We start from the raw sequence: 24,755 nt of genomic DNA on the forward strand, positions 1-24,755 counted from the left end.
ACGTATATATACAAACGTATACATACGAATATATATACAAACGTATACATACGAATATATACATGCGTACACATCCATACGTATACGTAGTTTAAATGAATACGTATATATACATACGTACGTATACATGCGTATATATACATACGTATGCGTACGTATATATACAAACGTATACATACGTACGTACGTATATACGTACATACATTATACGTATACACATACATATATGTACATACATTTATATACACACACACATATATATATATACACACACACACACACACATATACATATATGTGTATCTACAAATTCCATGCAGGTAAGGAAAAAATGTCCATTTAATGACGACGTTATTGTTAACTTGTGTTAAATCTGTTGCAGAGCGAGGAAAATTCCAATCATAATTCGCCGGTACTTACCTGATGGAAGCTACGAAGATTGGGCAATTGAAGAACTGATTATCACGGAATAACCCCCCACCCCAACCCCCACATACCTTTAGCATCCCCTTGTGTAATATGTGATCTGTTGATGGACAGAAAATACAATTGTCATTTTACGTAACATTATCATCATTACAAACTTTTTCATTAAACATAGAACCCAGGTTGCTGACAATTATGGGATTAATTTGTGACCTAAAGACAGTGCAGAACTTGCTTCTAATCATCCCTTAGAAATATTAAAAAAAAAAATAAACACATGATTCAGATTGTTTTTTATTCTTTGAAATAAAATTGCAGAAAATTTACAATTATAATGGCAAAATACACAGGTTCTTTTTTTGTTATGTTTTTTTTTTTTTAAAGTTTTCCTTTTCTGATGATGTTAGAATTTCAGTTTGGCACAATAAGTGTATTAGGGCTTTAGATCTGACCAAATTGCAGAAACCTGTTACACATGTGACAGATGGGGGCGCAAAGCACAGGACCAGACGTGGAACATTTAAAAAGACACCAGGTTGTCCAGTGGCTAATAACCTACAATGTTTTTTTTTAATTTCTTTAACAATGACTGATTTATGTATGGACTTTTATTTATTGCTTATGATGAGAGACTTCTACAGACAACAGGGATTTTGTTTCTCAACCAGTTAGTTCAACTGTACCACCAAACTTTGATTACAAAAGAAGCTGGTACAATAATTAAAGAAAAAAAAAGACAAGAAATAATTATCAAATATGTTACACAGTATGGAGAGTGGTAGAATGAAGATCCTTAATTTAATTAGTTTCAAGCTACTCTGTAGTGTCCGATTTATGACTCATTACCCAACAGTCAGTGTTTCACAATCTATCAAACTGCCACCCAATAACTGAAGTAGATTTTACAGTTGAATAAACAAATATGTTGGATTGAGAGGGTGTATAAAGATTACACAATAAAATTCAATGACTTTTTCTGTTTTAGCTTTGATATCTAGCTATATATGTAAATATATATATATATATATATATATATATATATATATACATATATATATGTATAACATTAAAAATAATCTGATTTGTTAAAAAATTCCTCTCAGCTCATCAAAACTGTATTAATGCGAACAGAAGTACCTAGAACAGTTATTAAGAAGTTTGGGTTTGGAAATTTGGCAAGATGATAAGTGGGGGTGGGGGGTGGACTTAATATGGAATTGAAATGAACTGGTCACTTTAGCTGCAGAGATAGCAAGAGTTAATTGGAGTGGGGGATAAAAAAAGAAAAATTATTTACAAACAACTAAATCAAATTTATGTCCGATTTTGTTTTTTTCTTTCCATGGATTGGACGGGACTTTTCTAAGATTTTTGTCTTTTAAATTACTTCAAATGTAATAATTGTTTCTCCAGGGGGAAAAAATGGATATTGATATTTAACAGGAAATGGAAACAGATTAAAATAACTGAAATACTTATTGCCAAGTTCAGAGCTCTACACAGGACAATCTTTTACATAGACATTCACTCGAAATGAGAGAGTATGCAAGATATAGTTGAAGTGAAGGCACTCACTTTGTAAAACTGCAAGCAAAGTTCATCATCATCATACAGCTGACATAAACAGAATCAATATTCAATTAGTTTTGCCAAAATTACTTCAGGGATATAAATCTTTATAATAACGATGATTATTAAATATCTGTCTGTAGCATAACTCCTAGCTTAGTTTGCAACCTTCTTCCTGTATGCATGTATTCATGTATACACAACACACTGATTTCTAAACAAAATGGTTAAAGTCATTAAGCTACCACGTTTAAAAATTAAAAGAAGGAACATATTACAAGATTGGAACAAAAATATGAATCTCCATTGTTTCTCTTTTTATCTTTATATACACATGCACCACAATACATATATATTGAAGAAATTAGGAGAGAGGGTCTCTGATCCTTTACAAGGCCTCCAAGATTGGTGGGAGAAAAATCATCCTCAAACTGGAGACCTAGATTATATCTAGAAATATATGTCTAAGTGTGTGTAAAGAGAAATCGGAAAAAGATGCTGGACTTTTTCTCTATTTTAGTAAATGGCGGGAAAATAATTTGAAGCTCATGGTAATGCTGTTAAACAAAGATTACCACCACCAATAGCAATAATATTTGACATGAATATTGAAAGATCCAGCTAGATAAGATTACCTATGAAGATCTTTCCTTCGGAAGCAATTGCTTTTAAGTTAAATATACTTCTGTGAAGAAGACAACAGAACTCGTTATCTGTTGGGCAAACAGAGTTACGTAACTTCCTAAGGGACACCTCTTTCTCTTACAAAGATGTATTCGGGGACAAGAAATATCTACTGTCTTTTTTAAAGACCCCACAATTTACATAGGTTACAATGCAAGCCTTCAAAACTATCACCATGTGATAGATATATCACTGATGCTGTACTTGAGAGGAAGGCAGTGAATGACTTCTATCCTATTTCGGTGACAACTTGCTAAACTGGTAGGACAACAATCTAATGGAAAGCACCAGATCATCTATGAAACTGGGAATTTGCAAAATGTTAGGATTGAATTTTTTTTTAATGACAAAAAAAATAATCACTTGACTCTGTAAGAACATTCTATTTGACTATTGGTGACATGGGGAAAATAGCACAATAACTATAAACTAAGATGTTGATAGACCAATATGAAGAACATACATAAAATAGACCTTCTTTCCTGCACAATAACAACATTCTATTTTATAACAAGGACATGGAAAAAAAAACAGCACATTGATGTTGATAATGGAGGCTATCAGTCTCTAAGACTGAACTAACATGATCAACAAATACAAGGTAACCATTGAAAAATTGAAGGGTTTGAAAAAGTCATAACTTGTTTGTCTTCCGTCTTTTTTTTTCATGTTCTAGAGCATTTCTTGGAGATTAAAATGGCTATGTATGATATCCAACAATGGGTAAAACTCATTGAGTTTTTCTATTCCAGTGAAAGATCAATTATTTAAACCCAGAGAAAATACTGGCAACATTTTACTGTCAGAATATCTCCTAGTGATAACATGATTCAGAACGTAACTGCCTAGTCTGAAAGAACTGGATCAGTCGGCGATCTTCCGGGAAGAGGTCCTAAGCACACTGACGCAGTAGTGGAAGCTTACAGCAGAGTGTCCTTAAGGATCCACCAGCCCCTACCAGTTGTCACTCAGCTCAACTAGGCATTGCTTCAGAAGATTCTGAAACTGGATTTTAAAATGTTTCTATCCAAATAAAAATATAACAAACCATGTGTTTGTAAAAGTTATTTTTGTTTTATATCATTCAGTCTTTCAGTGGCCACCCTGTGTTACAAATGAAACAGTTTAGTAATTATACAAACACACTCCCATCATTAAAGCTAGTTCAGAGATGGCAATGATATGGAGAAGATTCTATTTGATTAGCAATGACACTTACAAAATAGCAAAATTACCATGAACCAAGATGTTGCTAAAAGAGTAAACACACATGCAAAACAAACATTACAAATAAAATATACTCCCCGCCCCATACAACTCTATCAATCTTACAGATCACCCCCTGCTGCTCCCATCACTAAGCATACTTCAGAGACAGCTTTTCATCAAATGACATCCAAAGATGGTAAGTTATAATTAACCCTGAACTTCTATGTTAATATTTTAAGATGTGGGTGTAGTAGATAACATTGTATACCCTGGTGAGAGAAAAGAGAACATGATCCCTTTTAACTCAGTGAGTTGTCAGACGAAGAGACATTGTTGACTTTTGTTCATTTCTGTTCTAGTGATTTAGCTGTTACTTTAAACAACATTCAATGAAAATGGTTGATACACAATAAAGACTTCAGCTACAAGCAGTTCAGTGGAACTTTATAAATGTGAAAACGTATTTTAAAAATGGCAGGGGGGGGGGGGAGAGAAAGAATTGTATAGAATTATGGACACAAGCATAGCTATGTGATAGAGTTCACTTTTGCAACCAAGTATTTCTGTTTGTTTCTACTGTGCATCAGCACCCTTAGGTAAGAGTTGCCTACCATCGCCTTAGGTTGATCAATACCTTGTGAGAGGAATTTCAGAGACAGAAACTGCCGTAAAGCCTAATGTATGTGTGTGTGTGTGTGTGTGTAAATATATATAGGTTTAATTAAATGAGCATGAGTATATATATACATTTTTTTTATTAACCAGTAGAAGTTATAGGAGTGACTGAAGGGTCATGAGTTTTATGCATTTTGGTAGGTACCAATGAGTGAAATTCAACCCTTGAGTACCTCCATAACTTTCGCCAATTAATGTATATATATATTTACACACACATACATGTGCGTGTGCGTGTGTAGTTATGTTTATATCTTTTGCCCTTGAATATCAGCAAAAAACAAAAAAAAAAAAGATTGATGCTCTTTAAAAGATTCAGCAAACCAGCCATGCTCCCTCGTCACTCTCACTGCGACACATGATGCAGACGACTAGTGATTGACATGTCTGAAACCTGTAACCATTGATGCGATTGATTACAAATTTGCAAGAATATGAAATTAATAAAAGGAGTGCCTTATTTTCAAACTACACAGCGGAGTGTAAAATGAGGCTTACGAGATTAGTGTAGCCAAGCAACTCTGTTGAAGGTAAGAATATAAATTGGTCAATAACAGAGTATGTCACAGGAAACAGTAAAGCGGTGGTAGCTGGGTAGTAAAGTATATGCTACAGTACAGCAGTGGGATGAATGCTATAAAACTAGGTGAATATAAAGTAGTTAAACCCATGAGAAATAGATTTAATCTTTAGCTTGTTGAATATCATAGAGGCAAAAGAGAATGGTCAAAGTAATGAATTGTTGCCAGGAATTTAAAGCCATTAGCTACAGAGACTTAAGTGTAACATGTAGTTGCTAAAACTAGCCGAGAACTAAGGCACAAGTCTTATAATTGGCAGTACACACACACTTTGGACATTACATGTATCAGCTGCATAATTTGTATTTTCAATGAATTGTACACACATCGGATGCATAGCCACATGCAAGTAAGTAGTAAAACAATACTAGCTATCAGCACTCTCGCCCACACAACAGCTGTACAGATGACACTTTCAACAAACAGCATTTACTGGTTCTTTGCAGCTAGCTGTTTAAAAAGAATGTAATGAGAGTACAATCTTTTCATATTTTCTGCCTGGATATTCATAAGATCAGAACTTTCTGGTTCCATCTCAAGAGAGTGGTTTCTTGTCCCCTCCACCCACAGAAATTAATATTCCTTAACCCTTTTGTTACCAGCCTGCCCAACACAACCTATCATCAAAGACTGACCAAAGTGCCTGAGACTGTCTGCGTATACCTATTCAGATTAAATCAAAATACTGTTATTGTATAAAAGATAGGATTTCACTAAATATATACTTACTTTGCTTCAGCCAACATTATGGGAATTTTGTATTTTCCAAATTTTGTTTTGATATTTTTTTCGCAATTTCTATAATGTTCTGTCCTTTTTTTCAAAAAAGAAATTATGTAAAGCTTCAGATTCAGTAATAGCAACTCTGAATTTAAATGATTCTGAAAAGCAGCAAATAAAAAAAAGAAATTGCTTCAAGTACAACATGTGATGGACTTTGAACCGGATTTCAAATTCCAAGTGTGTAAGCTAATGTCAGAGAGCAGCACCGAAAATGGTGTCCACAAAGAGAGAATGGAGCAAGGTAAAAGATTAAGAAAATATTTCTCTTCCAAAATTTCCAGAAGAAACCAAACTTCAGTTATCCTCAAGACTTTTATCAGAATATCTTGTTCGCTATTCATTTACTTTTGTTTATTCCAGTCCAAATGGTTTTAAATTTTGAGACAAGGCCAGCAAATTTAGCAGGAGAGTGTTAGCTGGTAGGATTGACCCCAGCGTTCAACTGGTGCTTATTTTGTTAACCATGACTGTATTTGAACTCAGGACGTCAGGAACTGGAAGAAATACTGCTAAGCATTTTGCCTGATGTTCTAACAACTCTGCCAGCTCATCAGGTTAATAATAACAATCCTTCCTATGACAGGCACAAGGCCTGAAATTCAGGGGTGGGGCTAGTCGATTGCATTGACCTCCAGGGCTCAACTGGTACTTATATTTTATCAACTCCGAAAGCATAAAAGGCAAAGCTGACCGCATTGGAATTTGAACTCAGGACATAAAGATGGACGAGATACCGCCAAGCACCTGTTCAGAGTGCTAACGGTTTTGCCAGCTCACCACCTTAAATATTCTATAATAACAGCAAAAAAGAAAGAAAAAATCACAATGCAAAATGTAAGCAAAGGATAAACTATACAAAATAGAGGTATTTTAGCCATGAATATAATTGTTATTTAGTAAGTTATATCATATGGGTTAATAACTCATTATATAGTGTGATATTTCAACAAAATTTAAATAACTACAGTTCAGATTTTACCTGTACTTACCTGTAATTAGAGTATATTTTAGTCAACAGGTTTATGGAAGAGACTTTCTTTGTGTTTGAAACACCATTTTAAAGCATTAATAAATAAATTTTTTAAAAATGTGAAACTAATCTAAATTCACAACTATTTTAGAATTTAACTGAATCACATACGGGAGTGAGAGAGAACGTGTGTGTGTGTGTGTGTGTGTGTGTGTGTGTGTGTGTGTGTGTGTGTGTGTTGGAAACATTTGTTTTAAATAAAAATTACAAACATCCACATGTTAGGCTCTGGAGTCTAAGAGACGTCTCAAAAGCGACTTACACCTCACAATTAGCCTAATCAGTCAAATATGGAAGATCTAGTATTAAAAAAAAACAAAAAGCTGGAATGAGAGAGCTGTTTTATGTGGTCAGCCAGTAAACTTAATCAGACGATAAGTTGCTGTTATATGACAGCTTTCTTCTCTTTAAAAAGAATTCGCGTTGGCCTATTTACACTGGATAATGAATAATATATATAAAAGATTAGAAAAAAATAAAATAAAACATGTAAGATACAGGTTAAAGCCAAATTGCCCTCTCTTTGTGTCTAAGAGGTGAGCGAGAAGAGCTGGAGTCTGGAAGTTGTACCTATTATCATATCTAATAAAAAATAAAGTATTCATAACGACAATACAAAACTGAAGAAACTGTACGAAGAGCACAAACAGGCAGATTACGGACTAGTTCTAGAGATGGACAAATGGTCAGTTTTGATGGACAGTAGCCAAACACTGGCATCATACTTTATTGTGACACACTTTTGCAAAGATGAGATTATTCTAATCAAAGATTGAAAAAATAGAAAAAAAAAAAAAAAAGAAAACGACGCGGAATCTAGACACAAACTGCTTCGTTTTAATCAAAAGGAAGGCCATTTCAATTGTCTGAGAGTTATTGGAAATGAAACATGGTGAAACTATATCAGTGTTATTAAAAGCAAAATGTTAAAGAGAAAAAAAGAAAGAGAAAAATAATCAACTGAAGTTAGCTGACTCAAAGCATTTATAAAAAACAGAAACAGCCACAACCCAATCAGAGCATTAATTACCAATGCAACACTCATCACAGCTATCACCACTTCTTTCATTATAAAAATAAAATAAATTTTCAAAAATCTAAAGGTTTTAAAAATTGGGAGGGTTTTTTTTTTCTTCTTTTATTTTTTATTATTCTCATCTATCTTCTTAGTTTCACCCCCAAACATGTAGAAAATAGACAAGGCTTCACTTTCCCTGATTTTTTTTCTCTTTTTCTTTTTATTATCATTATAGTATCTGAAAAAAAAAAAAAAAAAAAAAAAAAAAAAAAAAGCACCAGAAATGTCATTTAGATCAGACAGCTCTTCAAATTGGATTATAGTCGCTTGTGGCGGCATACTGGGGCTGGCTTCGCAGTATGCAGGAGATCTGAGTCAATTACTGTTCAGTCCCACCAGTAAAATATACCATGTTTTTACACTTCACTTCTTGGAGAGAAATACAGAGTTGGAAAAATAGGTGAAGTTTGGTTTTAACATTTTATTTCACCCTGTTGTTGTTGTAGTAGTTGTTGTGTGCAACTGTGACATGTAATGGTTAGAAAAGGATTTCACACAGATTTCATTGTCCATATTTCATCTAACAAACCTTTCTCGTACAAAAGAGCACAGATAAAAATTCTGACCAAATAGAACATCATCAATAGAATTTTATATACATATATTATATATATATATACACACACACACACACACACACACATATATACATATCTATATACATACATATATATATACACACACATATATATATACACATATGTACACATACACACATATATATACACAAACATACATATATATATATATACATATATATACACATACATATATATACATACACACACACACACACATATATAATGTATGTATATAAAAAAGCAACTCATTTCTACAGATAATGCTTCCTGTTCATTATTCAAGTCCAATAGATTGCAATATTTTAAGGGGGAAGGGACACAAGAAAATATAAAATGAAAATAATTATTAACAAATGAGAGAGAGAGAGAGTGTGTGTGTGTGTCTGTTCAACAGTATCTACTTTGGTGAGTGCCAGCAGACAACAGTTGTAAGCTGGACTGGAAACAAGGCCAAAAGAGAGTTGCAAATAACCAGAATGAAGACAAATAAACAAGTTCAGACACCGAGAACTAACTGAAGGAAGAAGAAGAAAAAAACAAAACTCCCCCAAAATAAATCAAATAGTTATAGGCAAAGAAAGACATGGGGTGGAGGGGCAAGGTGGGCGAGGGAGGGGGCAATGTGTGATTATAATAATTATAATAATAATAATTATCATTATTATAATAATAAAAGAACAGGGGACAAAAACGAATATACTACCAATTACTGAAGTCAAGAGCCAGCTGGATGGAAGATGACCATCAAGTAATAAACCTTTGAGGCAAATGCTGCTCCTCCAGACAGATGTTTTGTTATAGACGTTTGTTTGCAGGCAGTGTTAATTAGCAATCAAACACTATGCTGACTTTCTAAGTGTTAGACAGGGCAGTCAGACAATTAGGGAGTTGTTATTAAGGCATGTTGAGAATGTTGTTTATGCTGCCGCCCTGGACAACACAGGATCTATGATATCTAATTCAAACGGGTCCATTCTTCATTGATGCTGTTATAGCCTTTTCATATTTTTCCATAGCTTCAATTGCTTGAGACCTGCAAAACAGAAAGACCAAGACAGGATTAAACCGTTAGCAATTATACTGGCCATAACTGGCCGCAATATACTGTGTTTTATACTAAAACTGACCGGCTCCAACCTCTCACAACTACCCTACAATGTCATTCTAAAAATATACAATCACATCATTGAAATCTTGGAGCTAAAAGACAATGCAGAATTAATTCCAAACAATGTGAATGAATAAGCAATATATTTCAGTAAGAAATCTGAATGTTAAAGGGTCAAGCTAAATAATTCTAATTTCGGTACAAGGCTAGTAATTTTGAGGGGGGGTGGGGAATGTTGATTACATCAACTCTGTTGATCAGTGGGTACCTATTTTATTGTTCCCCTACCCCACCCCCACCCGAAAGGATGAAAGGCAAAGCTGACCTTGCAAGAATTTGAACTCTCAATGTAAAGAACAGCATTTTGTCAGGTGCAATAAGGAATAATTCTGCCAGTTTGCTACTGTTTAAGCTAAATAAATTTCCATCAAATATTTCTCTCACTACAGAGGAGATACATAGGTAACCCCTATTACATATGGGGGGAGGGTGAGAGTGGTTGAGGAGATGTCTGATGAGGAGTCTCTCCTAACACCACGCAAACTTATTCCGTTCATAATTAATTACCTGATATTTTCTATCAAATTAGATTTGGAAGATTCACTGTTGCCATCTGTATTGGAAGTGGTGGACTTGGCAACAGAATCATCGTTAGGTTTGGATTTATCTTCACTAATTCCTTCTGGGTCTTTATCATTACTGGCAGTAGAGACACTTGTTGTAGCAACACCAGAACATTCTGATGTAGCAACACTGGAACATTCTGTTGTAGACACACAGGATGAACTTTCTGTTGTAGATACACTGGGAACAACGGTGGTAGAAGAAGACGAAGCCTCTTCAAAATTACTTGGTTTAATAAGACCAGCTGAACTCAGAAAACTGAAATAGAAAAACATACAAAAATCATCTGAAGAGAAAAAAATTGTTTTAAATGATACAACAATGTTAGTCGCTTTTGTTTGTTTCTTTGTTAGGTAATGCTGATAGTGGTTTCAAACCATTAAATACAGAATCAAGACAGGATCAAAAGAGAAAGAAAAAAATAAGCCAGAAGAGAAACAAACTTTATCAGAAAAATTTTGATAGCTACATTGTGTTTGTTTGAAATTGTGTTTAAATTACAAAAAAGGGTTCTAAGAATCATTGACAAATATTGATATTTTAAGAAGAAAGAGAAGTCATTTACCAAACTACAGAAATATGTCACACTTTCTTACATTTTGCTGAAATGTGCATCGTTCAGATTTCAAGTTTGAATTTCATACAAGAATTTAAGAAGAAAATCAAAGCTTTCTTTGAGACTGCCTTAAAAGCAGAGCGGTGCTAGATATAGTATTTATCAATTGTAATCAAGGTCTCGAAATTGCTGTATTTGTTGCATGGGGTGAGGGTGCTAGCTTTCCCAAACTCAACTCTAGTTTTTTTTTGGCTCAGCTAAGTACGAAAACTCGTTTTATTAACCTTCTCACTATTTCATTGTCTGAGATTAAGATTGGAAATTAAGTAAAACTTTAAAGATTTAAACTTAATACTCATGAGTGCTTGGTGACCTCATTAATGCTGGTGCCCCTCCCCAACAAAGAAAGAGAGAAAGCACCCAGTCTGCTCTGTAAAGTGGTTGGCATTAGGAAAGGCATTCTGCTGAAGAAATCATACCCAAGCAGACAGTGGAGCTGAGCACAGCTCCCTGGCTTGTCGGTTCCTGTCAAAATGTGAAACCCATGCCAGCATGAGGGGGGGGGGGGAAGGATGTTAAATGATGATGATGATGCAAAAGCAGTCAATATCTACACCAAGAGAAGTGTAGTGATAGTTAAAGGTTAGATTTTAAATGTAAAGCAAATGTAAAATATGTCTAGATGAAAATACATGAAGACAACTGTTTTAAGTTGTAGAAAAGAAAAAGAAATGGCAGGAGCCTTTGTCATGCATACTTAATATAGATTCAGAACGAACACTAAAATGCAGGAAGGTGAGCAATTGGTAACAAACAAGGCAAAAAAGCAATCTTACCGAAAATAAAGAAATGGAAAGTTACGGGTATATGCCAAAGGTCAACGATAAATGGAGAGAGTGACTTTTGGAGTACTTGTTTATCATTGCAGATGAATATAGAGAGAACAATTTTAAATGATTAGAAACAAAAACACTTACACATGATGAAGAGGTTGTACATTGATATTGAAAAACATAACATTGCCACATGCATTCACCAGCACATTTGTACATCAAAAGCACACTGACATGCATAAAGCAAAATATTCATTTTAAAAATAATTTTTTTGTGAAAGTTTTTATATTCCTTATCAATGTCGTGTATTCGTTTTTTTTATTCAAATTTAAAATTATCGTGTCACAAATCCAAAGCTATTAGAGGCATTTTAGAACACTTTGCACTTACTGACTACAGTCAGATTAACCTCAATGTGTTTTTTTTTTCCTTTTCTTCTTGAAACCAAATTGACAAGGCACAAAAGGCTCTGTATTTTGGGAGATGTAAGTAAAAATGCAATATTAAAGAATTTCTCAAAGATATTATCAATACAAAGAAATCAGGGATTGAAACTGTGTTACAGTTTCTGCTCACCCCACACTATACACCATAGAACTCAAACCCAACTTATTAGCAGTGACTTACCAATAGCAGAGCTGGATACAACTGAAGAGAAAACAGTTGTATCAGGTGTAACTTGTTAGTCAAGAGGGAACTATACACATTAGGGAAGAAATCGCTCCAAAAGATTACAATTAAGAAGTCTGAGAATGAACAACTAAATTCATTACAACAGAGCATATTAGTATATAAGCTACATCTTTGAAGCTAAAAACTTGTGTAGATTGTCATAGAAGAGGAACTAGACTCATGTTAAAAAACAATTTTTAAAAAGACATTAAAATCCATGGGGAAATAATGTTTGTATAAATCTGATTCAAGTTTCAAATAAAGAATGAAAACAAAGAAATGAACAAATCAGAAATGTTGTCCTATCTGGATTGTAACCGGTAGAATGTGCTAGCTGAAAGCAGTGCAGGAGAAGCAGTTTGCACCTAAAAGAACGGTGCAGTCAGCGAAAGCTTTCAAAGAGGAAAACTCACTTAAAATTCTGATAAAGCTCTTCATCAGTTTCAAAATGTAACCTTTATTCAGAGGGAGAGAAAAAGAAAAGCTATCTTGACTCATTGCTGAGTGAAGGGAAAAAAAAAATTAAATGAAATGAAATACTGCAATCATGAGCAAAAGATTTCCTTAGACACAGAATGTTGGGGTTATGTTTGTAAGTAACTAATGAGGTGATTGTCATAATGATTTTGAAATAGGAAACCTCCAGATCCATCAATAGATTACAACAGAATGTTAATGAACGCCGCTAGCTTTTCATCAGTAAGTGATTACAGGGAGATTCTTTGCGCATAAATTATGGTTTGACTTAAAGACAAACAGACACTTAGATAGAGTTACTCGATTAAGGAAAATAATGATAAAATGGAGAAGGAAAAGTGGCAAAAACACATATCTATTTTTAAAAACATTTGAATTGTGTTGAGTGACTATGTTGGTCAGATGGATAGCCTTAGACGTCCAGGGGATAAGAGGAAGAATAATTAATGAAAGAAACAGAAAACTGAAGACTATTATCAAAAGTCTACGACAGGTTTGCAGGCGATCATCATCAAAGAGTTTTGGTGAAGAAGTGATGTTCACAAAGCGATTCTAAAGAAGAATATACCAAAGTGGGCTTGCATTGCTATCTCTAGATTTACCAGTTGAATTTGGCATTGTAAGCTAACAAAACATTTGTTAATTTTACAGTGCTGCCACTGCTTGATGGAGCCAGTTGTTCCTGTATCTTGGCCACAGACCCAACATAGTGCTGATGTCAGAATAGAAGCTACTTCTCTGATAGCCTTTCTTTTCATTTGGTCATTCAAGCTCTCTTTCAGGCAAAGCAAACTCCCAAGAATTACCTGCATTCACAATTGCTATGATCTGATGATCCAACAAGGAAACATTTACATGGTTGTGTAGCCTGGTAAAAAACAGCAATGAAATCTCAAATTATATCCTAAGACACATTGAATAATGTATGTCTGAAATGATAAAAAGCTGCAACTGGAATGTCTCTATTATAGCCCTAGGCCAACCAAAGCCTTGTGAGTGAATGAAGTAGATGAAAGCTGAGAGAAACCTGTCGTGTATGTATGTGTGCACATATACATGTGGGTGTATATGTTTGTGTGTACCTTTGTCTTGACATTGTGTAATGGTTGTAAACGAGCATCCTTGTCATACAAGCAGTGTAGTTTTAGTTTCCAATCTTCTGTGGAAAATATGTCTGGCCCTGGGGAAATATTATCTTGCTTGGAAAGCAGAATAGGGTTGGTGACAGGGAGGTATTCATTCAGTCATAGAAAATCTGCCTCAATAAATTCTGTTTGACCCTTGCAAGCAAGCAAAAGGGACGTTAATGATGATAAACGAGGATACCTATAATTATTGTGAGAAGACTTGTCACACAGAGGGCAGTATTTAGAGCAATTCGTTTTCTTTTTCTCAGAGTTTGATATGACTTGGTGTTGGGTACAGGGTCTCTTTGCTATTCCACCACCTCTAGTGTACATACATAGGTACATAGAGTGTGTGTGTGTGTGTGTGTGTGTGTGTGTGTGTGTGTGTGTGTGTGTGTGTGTGAAAGACAGAGAGAGAGAGAGGGGGACTGAGGTGGTTTAAAATTTGGATCTCAAGGTCGAATGTAAAACAACACCAGTCTAAATAGTGCAGGGAATGGTTCAGGTGCTAATATACGTCACAGAACATGGGTGAGGGAAGTGAAGGGAGTCACAATTTGTACTTTCATAAGCTCATTACTCATTATTCCAACAAGATGGAGATGACTATACCTTTCTTGTGAACAGTTTACTACTTTTTCTGCCTCAGAGTCGTCACTTGAAGCAATTGGGTCTGAGTTAGCTGACTGGTTGCTATCAGATTGACTGCTGTCATCTTTAGTAGACCATTCTTTATTGGTAACATTTTTTTTGGTATCACCACTGTTAAAAAACAAACAAAATAAAACATTTTAAAATACAAATATGAAATTACCAATGCTGGAACATTACAACCAACATCACCAGAAACTACACCTCCAGCTTGGCATCCAATTTTGGTTTGTTTACATCCATCTAAATTGGTGGTTTGTCAAAAAGGCCCAACAGTATAAGTACCAGACGTAAAACCTAAGTAAAGGGAGCGGGGTCCGTTTGATTAAATTCCTTCAAGGTGGTGCCCCAGCATGGCCACACTCCAATAACTGTAAAAGTAAAAAAAAAAAAAAACTGCAAAGGATAAAAGTAAACACAAGAAATAGAAGGATGTGTACCTCCAAAGTGCATCTTCTTTAGAACTTTTTCCATTTTCATCTTTTGCAGCAGTTTCAACTGTTCTGGTTTGAGGACTTTTTGGAGAATCTGAAACACAGAGTTTTGGAACATCATGATAATGGTCTCTCTCTCTCTCTCTCACACACACACACACACACACATACATCATGTAGAGTTTATACATATACAAGTAGGATGGCTACTGGAGTCACACATGACTGGAAGACAACCAGCCAGGTTTACAGCATAACAAACGGTTACCAGAGTTATAAAACTATAAAACAGACAGACAAATATACAACAATGAAATAGAAGAACGATTAAATAAATTCAAATCTAATTTTCTCAAGTAAATAATAATGGTAGCACATAAAAAACAAGCACTACTGAAAAGAATACGTCCACCTTTGCTAAGGTGGGGGTAATAATTATTCCAATATATAAATAGATACGTACTCTTATCTTCACAGCCTGAACTAGACACAGTGTCACCAGTATCCATAGCTATAGGAGAGCTACTCCGAGGAATTCTGGAAAACAAAAGAATTACATTATTGGATGACAGGAATTAGTCAATATATCAGGTTTAAACATGGCTGTGTGGATTAAGAAGTTCATTTTGCAACCACATCACTTTGGGTTCAATCCCACTACATGGCAGCTGAGTGGTGTATAGTACTGAAGGCGGTGGCTTTATGCTAGACGGACATAAACATGTGTCTTGCAATAGAGGTGAAATATGGCCACCCCAGTTGGATTTATGTCATTAATAAAGACATATATTTCTTGATGTTCATACATTTGGATTCTAAAGAGTAGCTTGATAGAAAAAGTGATGAAGATTTTTAGAACACCCATTCAAAGTATTACAGCAACATGGTCAAAGAAGGCAACAAATTTGTCCGTACCGCTCCAAAGAGGAATTAAAACTAGAAAAGTCAGCCCAGTTATTTTCTGACATTTTCAGATCAAAGTTAGCCCACTTTTGATCAGGAGTCTCACTTCCTACAAGTGCTGTATCCCAAGGGGACGTTTCCATTGCTGTAAGAGAAGAAAGTAAAATTATAGCAATTTTACTCCAAAGACAGAAACCTTGTAAGTTGAATTTGTTAATATCAAATGCAACAACAGAAAAATTGGTAGAGAAATTATTGATGTAAAATAGTCAGAAATACTTTGCAATTCAGTAACAGAGACCAACAGAACAGGTACCAGACTTAAGAAATAAGCGCTGGGGTCAATTTATTCAACTTAAAGCCTTCGAAGTGGTTAGGGTTAGCACGGCTGCAGTCCAATGATGGAAACAAGTAAGAAATAGAAGATCAACGTACAACCAAGCTGATCAAAACAATTTGAAATCTCATCAACCAGCATGCTGAACATATTTAAGTGAATTTGAACAGGGGCTTAGCAATAGCATCTTTCTCTGTTGATACATAGCCTAGAAGAATAAGGATCAAAGAAAACTGACCTTCTACATCGACATCCATCTTCTCTTGAGGCTGTTGTAGAATGCACTTTGGAGAGTCTAATTCTTCATCACTGTCGGTGTTGTCCTCTTCCTCTTCCTGATCATCAGAACCAAGACTGTCGGTTGACATACTACAACCATGGAGAGAAAAGAAACAAATTGAGAACAGGGCTGGGCAGTGTTTCACAACTACAAGACATCTATTCCAATAAGGAAAAGTATAGATTATTAGAGAAGAGAGAGAGAGGCTCACATGACTAGGAGATATTAAGTAACCTAGCTGCTTACCCAGTTGGCTGGACAGGTGAATTTTCAAAGAGAATAACTTCCTTTTTTTCCCAGATTTCTTCATCACTATCATTGTCATCAAACTGCTGGATTCGTTCATTACAGGCTTGTTCAAACATGGTGGCATTAGGGGCCTACAAACAATAGAAAGTGCAGGTGCAGCTATTAGCAAGATAATGCATGTGACTTTTTATCCTTCTTTGCTAATGATGATCACACAGTCACACAAAGATGGAGTAAAAGAACAACAAAAAAGTGTATTAAGCTGACACTCAGGAAAAATGGAAGACGTCTTTAGCATTTTAAGCCTATACTCTTCTGCAGAAAGGATGGATGAGGAGGGACAAAAGATGGCGAGGAAAAGAAAACAAAAGGTGTCTGAGTTAAACAGCCAAGGCATGCTGTATATCTGAATAGATTGAAAGTGTTGCGTGACAGACATGACTATGTCTGAGTTGGATTTTTTAAAGAACTTTTCATCTTTTCTTATTAGTCTTGTATGCTCATAGAAACCATTAGTCCAGTAACATTTCAGAACCACCTCAACTCTATTTATGGAATGAAATGACGAGAGAATGTTGTGTCTAGATGTGCTTTGGATTGGATTGCAAAGAATCATGGGATAATTGGTGAGAGAGAGAGGGGGGGAGGTCTATACTTACACTATCTTCATCAGCCCTTATATTGAAGTCAATGCTTGAGATCTTCTCATTAAATGTGGTGCTGCAGGAAACAAAGAAAGAAGCAAACACTGAATTGCTGCTACAATTTATTCACAAGTAAAAGACGATTTCAGCTACGATTATATACTGCACATTGATGTAATAAAAGTTGTTATTTGACCATAACAATTTACACAAAATATTAAATGAGCCCAACTTTGCATATATAAACAGAAATTATTTTGGAGGAAAAAGTATCTTCCATGCCATCAAATAAAATAGAAAAAGAAATATCAAGAGAGAAGGCGGAGAATGACCACTCACTCAATTTTGCCATCTTGGTCAGCAAAATCATGTTCATTGAAGCCAAATGTATCAATGAAATTAGATGTCATCTGTAGTTGGTAATCAGAGAAGGCCTGTTGATAGCAAAAACAAATGTGAAAAAAAGGTGAATGAAATAGAAGAAACTAATCTAGAGAAGTAAAGCTCAATTTTAGCAAAACTCATAGAAACCAGTGACAATGATTTTCAGTCAGTGATAATTAATTTCATCCAATTTAATGCTTTAAGCACTTCCTGTATAAGGCAAATTACAGAAGCAGTTTCTAAACTCTCAAAATTAAAATTACTGTAAGATATCCAAAGTTTTAAACAGAATACAGCAGATGTAACTGATGCAGCTTAAAGTATGACAAAAAAAAAATATTGTAATTGTGGATTAAGAGGAACATCAGAGAAATACAAAATAATACATCTTAAAATGTAAATGCATGCAGACAAAAGAAAATTACATGACATATATATATATGTATATATATATATATATATTTATATATATATTTATATATATATATATATATACATATATATTTATATATATATTTATATATATATATATATATATATATATATATAACACATGTATATATAAATATATATACACATATGAATGCATTTATATATGTATGTACGTACACACATATATATGTACACATGTAACGTTTTCAGAAGAACAAATTTATTTTCAAATATCTAGTTTATAGTGCATGTCAGACATTAAAAGAGACAAAATACATGCAGGTCAACTAGACATGGAAGAAAAAAAAAACAGTTCTTAAAAAATCTCGATACAATACGTCAAACATTTAAATAATTTATTAACAATAAGACCTGCTGTGGTAAAAAGATAACACTAAAAAAACTATGTTATCACTAAGTTATACTGTTACTTGTGAGCACTAGATGCATTTAAGGTCAGACTAATTAAAATTACAAAACGTATATATAGTTGTATAACATTCTATTAGTAACATGACACTGATAGTCTCAAGAGTACATCTTAATATTTGACTAGAGCAAAATTTTAAACTGTGGCCATGTCATTAGCTTAGCAATCTTCTATATTTCTTCTTTATCTAACAATTTGTATTCCGATGGAACAAGGTCATGCAGTCTTGTTTTCGAAATAAACACCTGGCTACAATAAATGTTATGATACATCCAAAAGATCCAAATGATGCTCTGGTCTGATAACATTTTTATCTTATTTCCCCTTTCTCAATAAAACAAGCAATCTCTATTTCTCTCTCTCTCTCTCTCTCTTTTTTAAATAAAAAAAAAAAACAGCACAACCCATCTATGATTGCAAATCGGCTGAAAATGCCAGCAAATATAAAGACCTATACAAGACCTACATAAACTATGAGCCGAATTGGTTTTATGGCAGTTTTTTTTTTCTTTTTTAATGCAAGCCCATGTCGCACAGATCTGAAATATATTCCAGTTTGTATATATACCATGTTGAAAGGCAATTTACTGCAGTATTCATCCAGAGATATGAAAATTGCTCCAATAGTGGCTAACAAGAACGCAATACTAGTGAATGTTTATTCATTGTTTCCTAGATATTGGATGTGACAAATCTCCTCTAAGCATGTCATTGAATGTGAGTACATGCCATTGATAAGACCCAACAAGGCCAAAATGCACCTGGTGTTCCCATTCGCCACTGCTGGGGTGATTTATGTTCCCCTCCACTATAATGTTTTTAAACACAGCATGTCCATAAGAGATGTTATCTCTAGATAAATACCACAGTAAATTGCCTTTCGATGATGCAATGACATTAAGTTGGTTATTTAAAAAAATAAAAATGTATTTAGTCTCGTAAAATAACAGCATAAATCATAAAACCTCAAATACAACTCTATACTACATTCCGCAGATGGTCACTATATTTCAAGCTGATGTTGAAGATATCACTAAAACTGATGGTTGAGCTGTTACATCCTGGCTTGCCAAAATGATTTGGCATTATAAAGTATTTGACAGCAAAATCTAAACTATATTGTGAATATATTAATGTCATCAACATTGAACAAACTTTTACACAGATATACAGTTTAATAATTATACTGCAAGACATTCCATATCTCATTATTTTCAGAACTATATCAACAATACAATAAATTTTCATTACCAGTAACTTCCATGATACAATCACCATATCAAACGAATCTGCTGGGAAGAAGCTATATAAACTCAAAACAGGTAGCACAGTTCTTGCCCCTTGGTTTGCCAAAATACTTGGCCTTATAACAATTCTTTCTAATTAGTACCTAAGACCAGTAATTTAAATGAAGGACTGATTACACTGACCCCAGTACTAGACTGGTATTTTTATTTTATCGACCCCGAAAGGGTGAAAGGCAAAGTCGGCCTTGGCAGTATTTGAACTTAGAACCTCAAGGAATACTGCTGAGCACTTCATCCAACACACGACTCCACCAGCTTGCTACCTTATTCATTGTATAACTGACACTCCGTCGCTTACGACAACGAGGGGGGTTCCAGTTGATCCGATCAACGGAACAGCCTGCTCGTGAAATTAACATGCAAGTGGCTGAGCACTCCACAGACACATGTGCCCCTTGTATCTAGTATGTAGTATGTTGTATCAGAGAGAGATTCGGTGTGACAAGGCTGGCCCTTTGAAGTACAGGTACAGCACTACTCATTTTCCCAGTTCAGTAGACTGGAGCAATGTGAAATAGAGTGCCTTGCTCAAGGACACAACACATTATTGGGTATTGAATTCACAGCCTTACCACCGTGAGCTGAATACTCTAACCACTAAGCTATGTGCCTTCATTATATTAAATATATATATATATATATATATATATATTTAGAGGCTCTGCTGAAGCTATAAGGTGTTACTCAGGCACTAACCTGAGTCCACTGCATCTTATAGCAGAAACAGCTATAAGCTAATGAAGTTCATAATTGTTTATACCTTTGTCATCTTGTTTTCTTTATATATGCATATATATGTGTGTGTGTGTGTATATATATATATGCAATCATATATATAATTATCCTGGGGTCTGTCTAAATATGTCTCAATAAGAGTAATATGCTGCAAAGAACGAAATATATTTTCATATACAGACCTGTTTATAAACCTTCATGTGCACAGGACTGTGTGGACAACACAGATTTACCCCATTTACTAAACACTAAAATCAGTCAAACGAAAACAGTAACTAGTGCAACAACTGAAGATGGAAAAAATGAGGGAGGGGGGAGGAGGTTTGGAAGTAAGTGAACACACAGTGACATGAGTGATGATGGTTGAGAATCATGTGGAAAGTACAAGCTATGAGACTAGGATAATTTATAATATAGCCTGCCCTCCACTTTACCAGCAATAATAACATGACATTAGACAGATCTGAGGGCAGCAAGACCATTAACGTGGTGAGACAAGTGTCCACTACTTACTTGAGAATAGTTGGGTTTCTGAAAAAAAAGCAATGTCGATGACAAGCATCAGAAGAAAGTCGTTAGAAGACAGGTGAGAAAACTAAGGTGAGAATAATTATAATAATTAGGATTTCTGTCTTAGGTAGAAAGGCAATGCTGACTCTGAGCAGAACTGAATTCTAGACATAAACACATAAATACAGCAAAGTATTAAAGCCTGACACTTAGCAGAGCCAACCATCCATTCACTGCATGTAGTTCTTCAAAGCCTGTGAATTTCCTTCACAATTCCATAAACCTGAGTAACAGAATAAGCTAACTACAAAGCAGATTTTTTAAGACATTCACAACGAAACACCTCTAATGGATAAGATTTAAAGCAGTTGGAGAAGTTGATCAACATTTCTCTAAAAATTTTCTGTACAAAATATATGCATTAAAACATTACTTACTTGAGAATATAATACATAACAGTTTTAATACAATATGAAATATTGAATAAACTGTAATACAAACAAGAAACAGTTAAATAAGGTAGAAAAAAAAAAAAGTAGTTGCTTGAGGCATGCCTGTGGGGTTAATTAGCTTGTTTCCCATCTAAGTGGTTTTAGGTTCAATCCCATTGCAGGGCACTTTGGGCAAAGAGTTTCCAGCTACAGCCTCAGGCTGACCAAAGCTTTGTGAGAAGATTTGGTAGGTAAAATTTAAAAGTCCATTACGTGTGTGTGAAAGTGCTCGTGTCTCGTTATCAAGGCTTCACATGAATTACAAAGGTGTACCCTCATACAGTAAAGTAGGGATTTTTACCTTAATAATTAAAAAAAAAAAAACCCCAGGAAATTTACTCCCCATAAATTAGCCATGAAGGTTTCAGTATCTGGACCCTGACCCTATTGAGATAAGGGCTTCAAGCGTTTTTAGTCGTTCATACCAACCCCAATACTTAATCCAGTACAGCACTTAGTTTACACAGAAGTTGAAAGCAAAGAGATGCAAAGCGTAACTACTTGGAATATTTGGGTCTAAAAGGAAACGGAAAAAAGCAGAAAGAGGTGACTTACTTGTTGCATTACAGCATCTTGGTTAAAAGGCAAATCTCTGAAGTCAGTGTCATCATCTTCACTACTTGAATGGAGAGGATGACCTTGAACCTACAAATCACACACACACACATACATAAGTACTTGAAAGTAACCAATTCTTTTACATATATGCACGCTTCTATAATATCATTTGTATGCAAATTACTAAATTACTCATTTCCTAACCTAAACGGCAAACATGTGTGGCCCAGTGGCTAATGTTTGGTACTCACAATCACAAGATTGTGGTTTCAATCCCTTGTGCTCTTTAGTAAAACACTTCCTTTCATGTTGCCTCAGTCCACTCAGCTGTAAATGAGTAACCCTGCAGTGAACTGGCATCCCATTTGGAGGAAAATGTTGTGATTTCGGTCATCTATGTGCCATGGAAACCAGGTACCTGTGAATTCGAGGACTTAAGACAGTAAAGTCCAACAGACTTGGTTCTTGCTAACCAGAACACTACCAACAACAAATCTGATGTACAGGGTGTCCATAAATAATCTTTACAACTTCTACAATTTTATTGTATCTATTGTAAAGGTAATTTATGGACACCCTGTATATTGTTTCTTTGTTTTGTTTTTTAATCTTTATTTACACATACCTGGGTATGAGTGCATTCAAGTCTGAATGGTAATGAAGTTTGTCTCTTAGCAATGAAACTCAGGGTTCTTGGACAAGTGTCTTCTACATCATCCTCAAGTTGAGCCTAACACACACCTAAATACATTTAAACCATATACACAAGATTGAGTTACTAATACATACCAATTCAATTGTATTTTGTTTGTTGGTCTCAGCAAGTGTCGAAGAAACAAAAGTCGTCCATTTATTTCTATATTCTTCTGGAATCTCTGAAATACAAATAGCATTCTTTACTATGTACATATAATTGTGGAAGTTTGTATTTGTTTGTGCAACCGTTTGCATAATTATACAAATATTCCATATAATTGTACAAATGTGTGAACGAGAAAGAGAATTTCCAGACAGTTCAAAAAACACAACAGTAAAAAAAATTACACACACGATGATGGCAATTTCTGCCTGTCTGAAGATTATGGGGGAAAGCCACAAGTGGCTCTGCAATCCAGTCTTTGATGCTGCAGCACTTTTCTTCCTGCCTACATTTACCAATTTTAAAGTGAGAAGCAGCCCATACAATCTGATCTTGCTCTTTAGATTTGTAAGTCAGAACGCAGGGACTCAGTAGGCTCAGGCAGTAGAAAAGTCAATAAAAGCCCTTACCTTTTAAGTATTCTTTAATTAATTCGCTGTTTTCTCCTTTTTCTATACATTCAGTAATGTGATTTGCTATTTTAGTTAAATGTCCCATATATCCTCGACGTCTGCCTCCAATACGATGTCTGCAAAAAAAAAAAAAATAAAATAAATAAAAATAACATTTATCATTTTGAGATTTCAACATTTTCATTTTTTATTTTTCTCTCATTTCGTGTCATTTTCCATGCTGCTCTGATTTGGAAAGAGTCTATGACATAACACAGTTTCATGCACCTAAACTTAATGTATATCTTCTGTGAAGCCAAATATTTGTATCACTTATTCCATATAATATTCAAAATCATCATCTAATGCCCACTTTTCCATGACTGCAGGAGTTGGATGGAGTTTATTTATTGGTTGGATTTGAACACAGAACATAAAGACCCAGAAGAAATGTCACCAAGCATTTTGTCCGATGCACTACCGATTCAACCAGCTTGCCATGTTTTATGCAAACATTATAACAACAAAAAAGCAAAATGTAAAACAAGAAAACATTCGAAGGTCACTTACTCGTATTGGTCATTCTCTTCCCATGAATCTAGAATTCTCTGCATCAAATTACATTTAATAAATATCTGAATATAAAACAAAAGAAGAGTAAATTATGATTTCATACAGAACTGGCAAGGTTTTTTATTATTTGATTAGCTTACTAATTAATAGAACAGTGATTATAAATAATAAAATCCTTATGGAGTTGATGAAATAAAATACCAGCTGAACACCCTTCAAAATTGTTAGGCCTTGTGCCGAAATTCAGGGCAAAATGCTTAGCAGCCGTCAGTTTTCACATTCTGAGTCCCCCACCCTGAAATTGCTGTCCTTGTGCCAAAATTTGAAACCGTCATCATCATTATTATTAGGATGATAATTCAATAGAAATGGAACATTTTTGGGGGTTCCTGGAAACATGGGTGTTTTGGTCATCATCTTTAGACAACCCTTATTCAAGGACCTTTTGAGTGAGAGGGGTTATTTGACCTGAAGAAATTTCTAACTGGACTCTACCTACAAGGCCATGATATGATGTCAGCTTGTCAAAACTTCTGGCACTGGATATTTCAATGTTTTACAAAGTGCAAAAAA

The 24,755-nt window shown here is 34.7% G+C and overlaps 1 protein-coding gene across 5 annotated transcripts in view; it reads right to left on the reverse strand.

The window, feature by feature from the left end:
* Positions 1-8,160: 8,160 nt before the first annotated feature.
* The window catches only part of LOC106883394 (serine/threonine-protein phosphatase 6 regulatory subunit 3), a 55,783-nt gene continuing 39,188 nt past the window's right edge, over positions 8,161-24,755 (reverse strand). For 2 of the 5 annotated variants that reach the window (XM_014934387.3, XM_014934386.3), the window contains exons 14-29: positions 24,180-24,244; positions 23,628-23,746; positions 23,148-23,233; positions 22,356-22,445; positions 21,313-21,330; positions 17,851-17,945; positions 17,527-17,587; positions 16,865-16,998; positions 16,577-16,707; positions 16,014-16,146; positions 15,562-15,635; positions 15,105-15,192; positions 14,626-14,775; positions 12,823-12,864; positions 10,291-10,605; positions 9,406-9,648 (exon numbers count right to left, since the gene is read on the reverse strand). In XM_014934387.3, the coding sequence (XP_014789873.1) occupies positions 9,576-9,648; positions 10,291-10,605; positions 12,823-12,864; positions 14,626-14,775; positions 15,105-15,192; positions 15,562-15,635; positions 16,014-16,146; positions 16,577-16,707; positions 16,865-16,998; positions 17,527-17,587; positions 17,851-17,945; positions 21,313-21,330; positions 22,356-22,445; positions 23,148-23,233; positions 23,628-23,746; positions 24,180-24,244 (1,674 nt within the window). In that variant the 3' untranslated portion in view covers positions 9,406-9,575. Of the gene's footprint in view, positions 9,649-10,290; positions 10,606-12,822; positions 12,865-14,625; positions 14,776-15,104; positions 15,193-15,561; positions 15,636-16,013; positions 16,147-16,576; positions 16,708-16,864; positions 16,999-17,526; positions 17,588-17,850; positions 17,946-21,312; positions 21,331-22,355; positions 22,446-23,147; positions 23,234-23,627; positions 23,747-24,179; positions 24,245-24,755 lie in introns of all 5 variants that reach the window. The other 3 variants (XM_014934388.3, XM_014934389.3, XM_089341816.1) reach the window with 3 other exon arrangements.

Source organism: Octopus bimaculoides, chromosome 25, assembly GCF_046866305.1.
Source record: "Octopus bimaculoides isolate indiv1 chromosome 25, ASM4686630v1, whole genome shotgun sequence".
Classification (NCBI taxonomy): domain Eukaryota; kingdom Metazoa; phylum Mollusca; class Cephalopoda; order Octopoda; family Octopodidae; genus Octopus; species Octopus bimaculoides.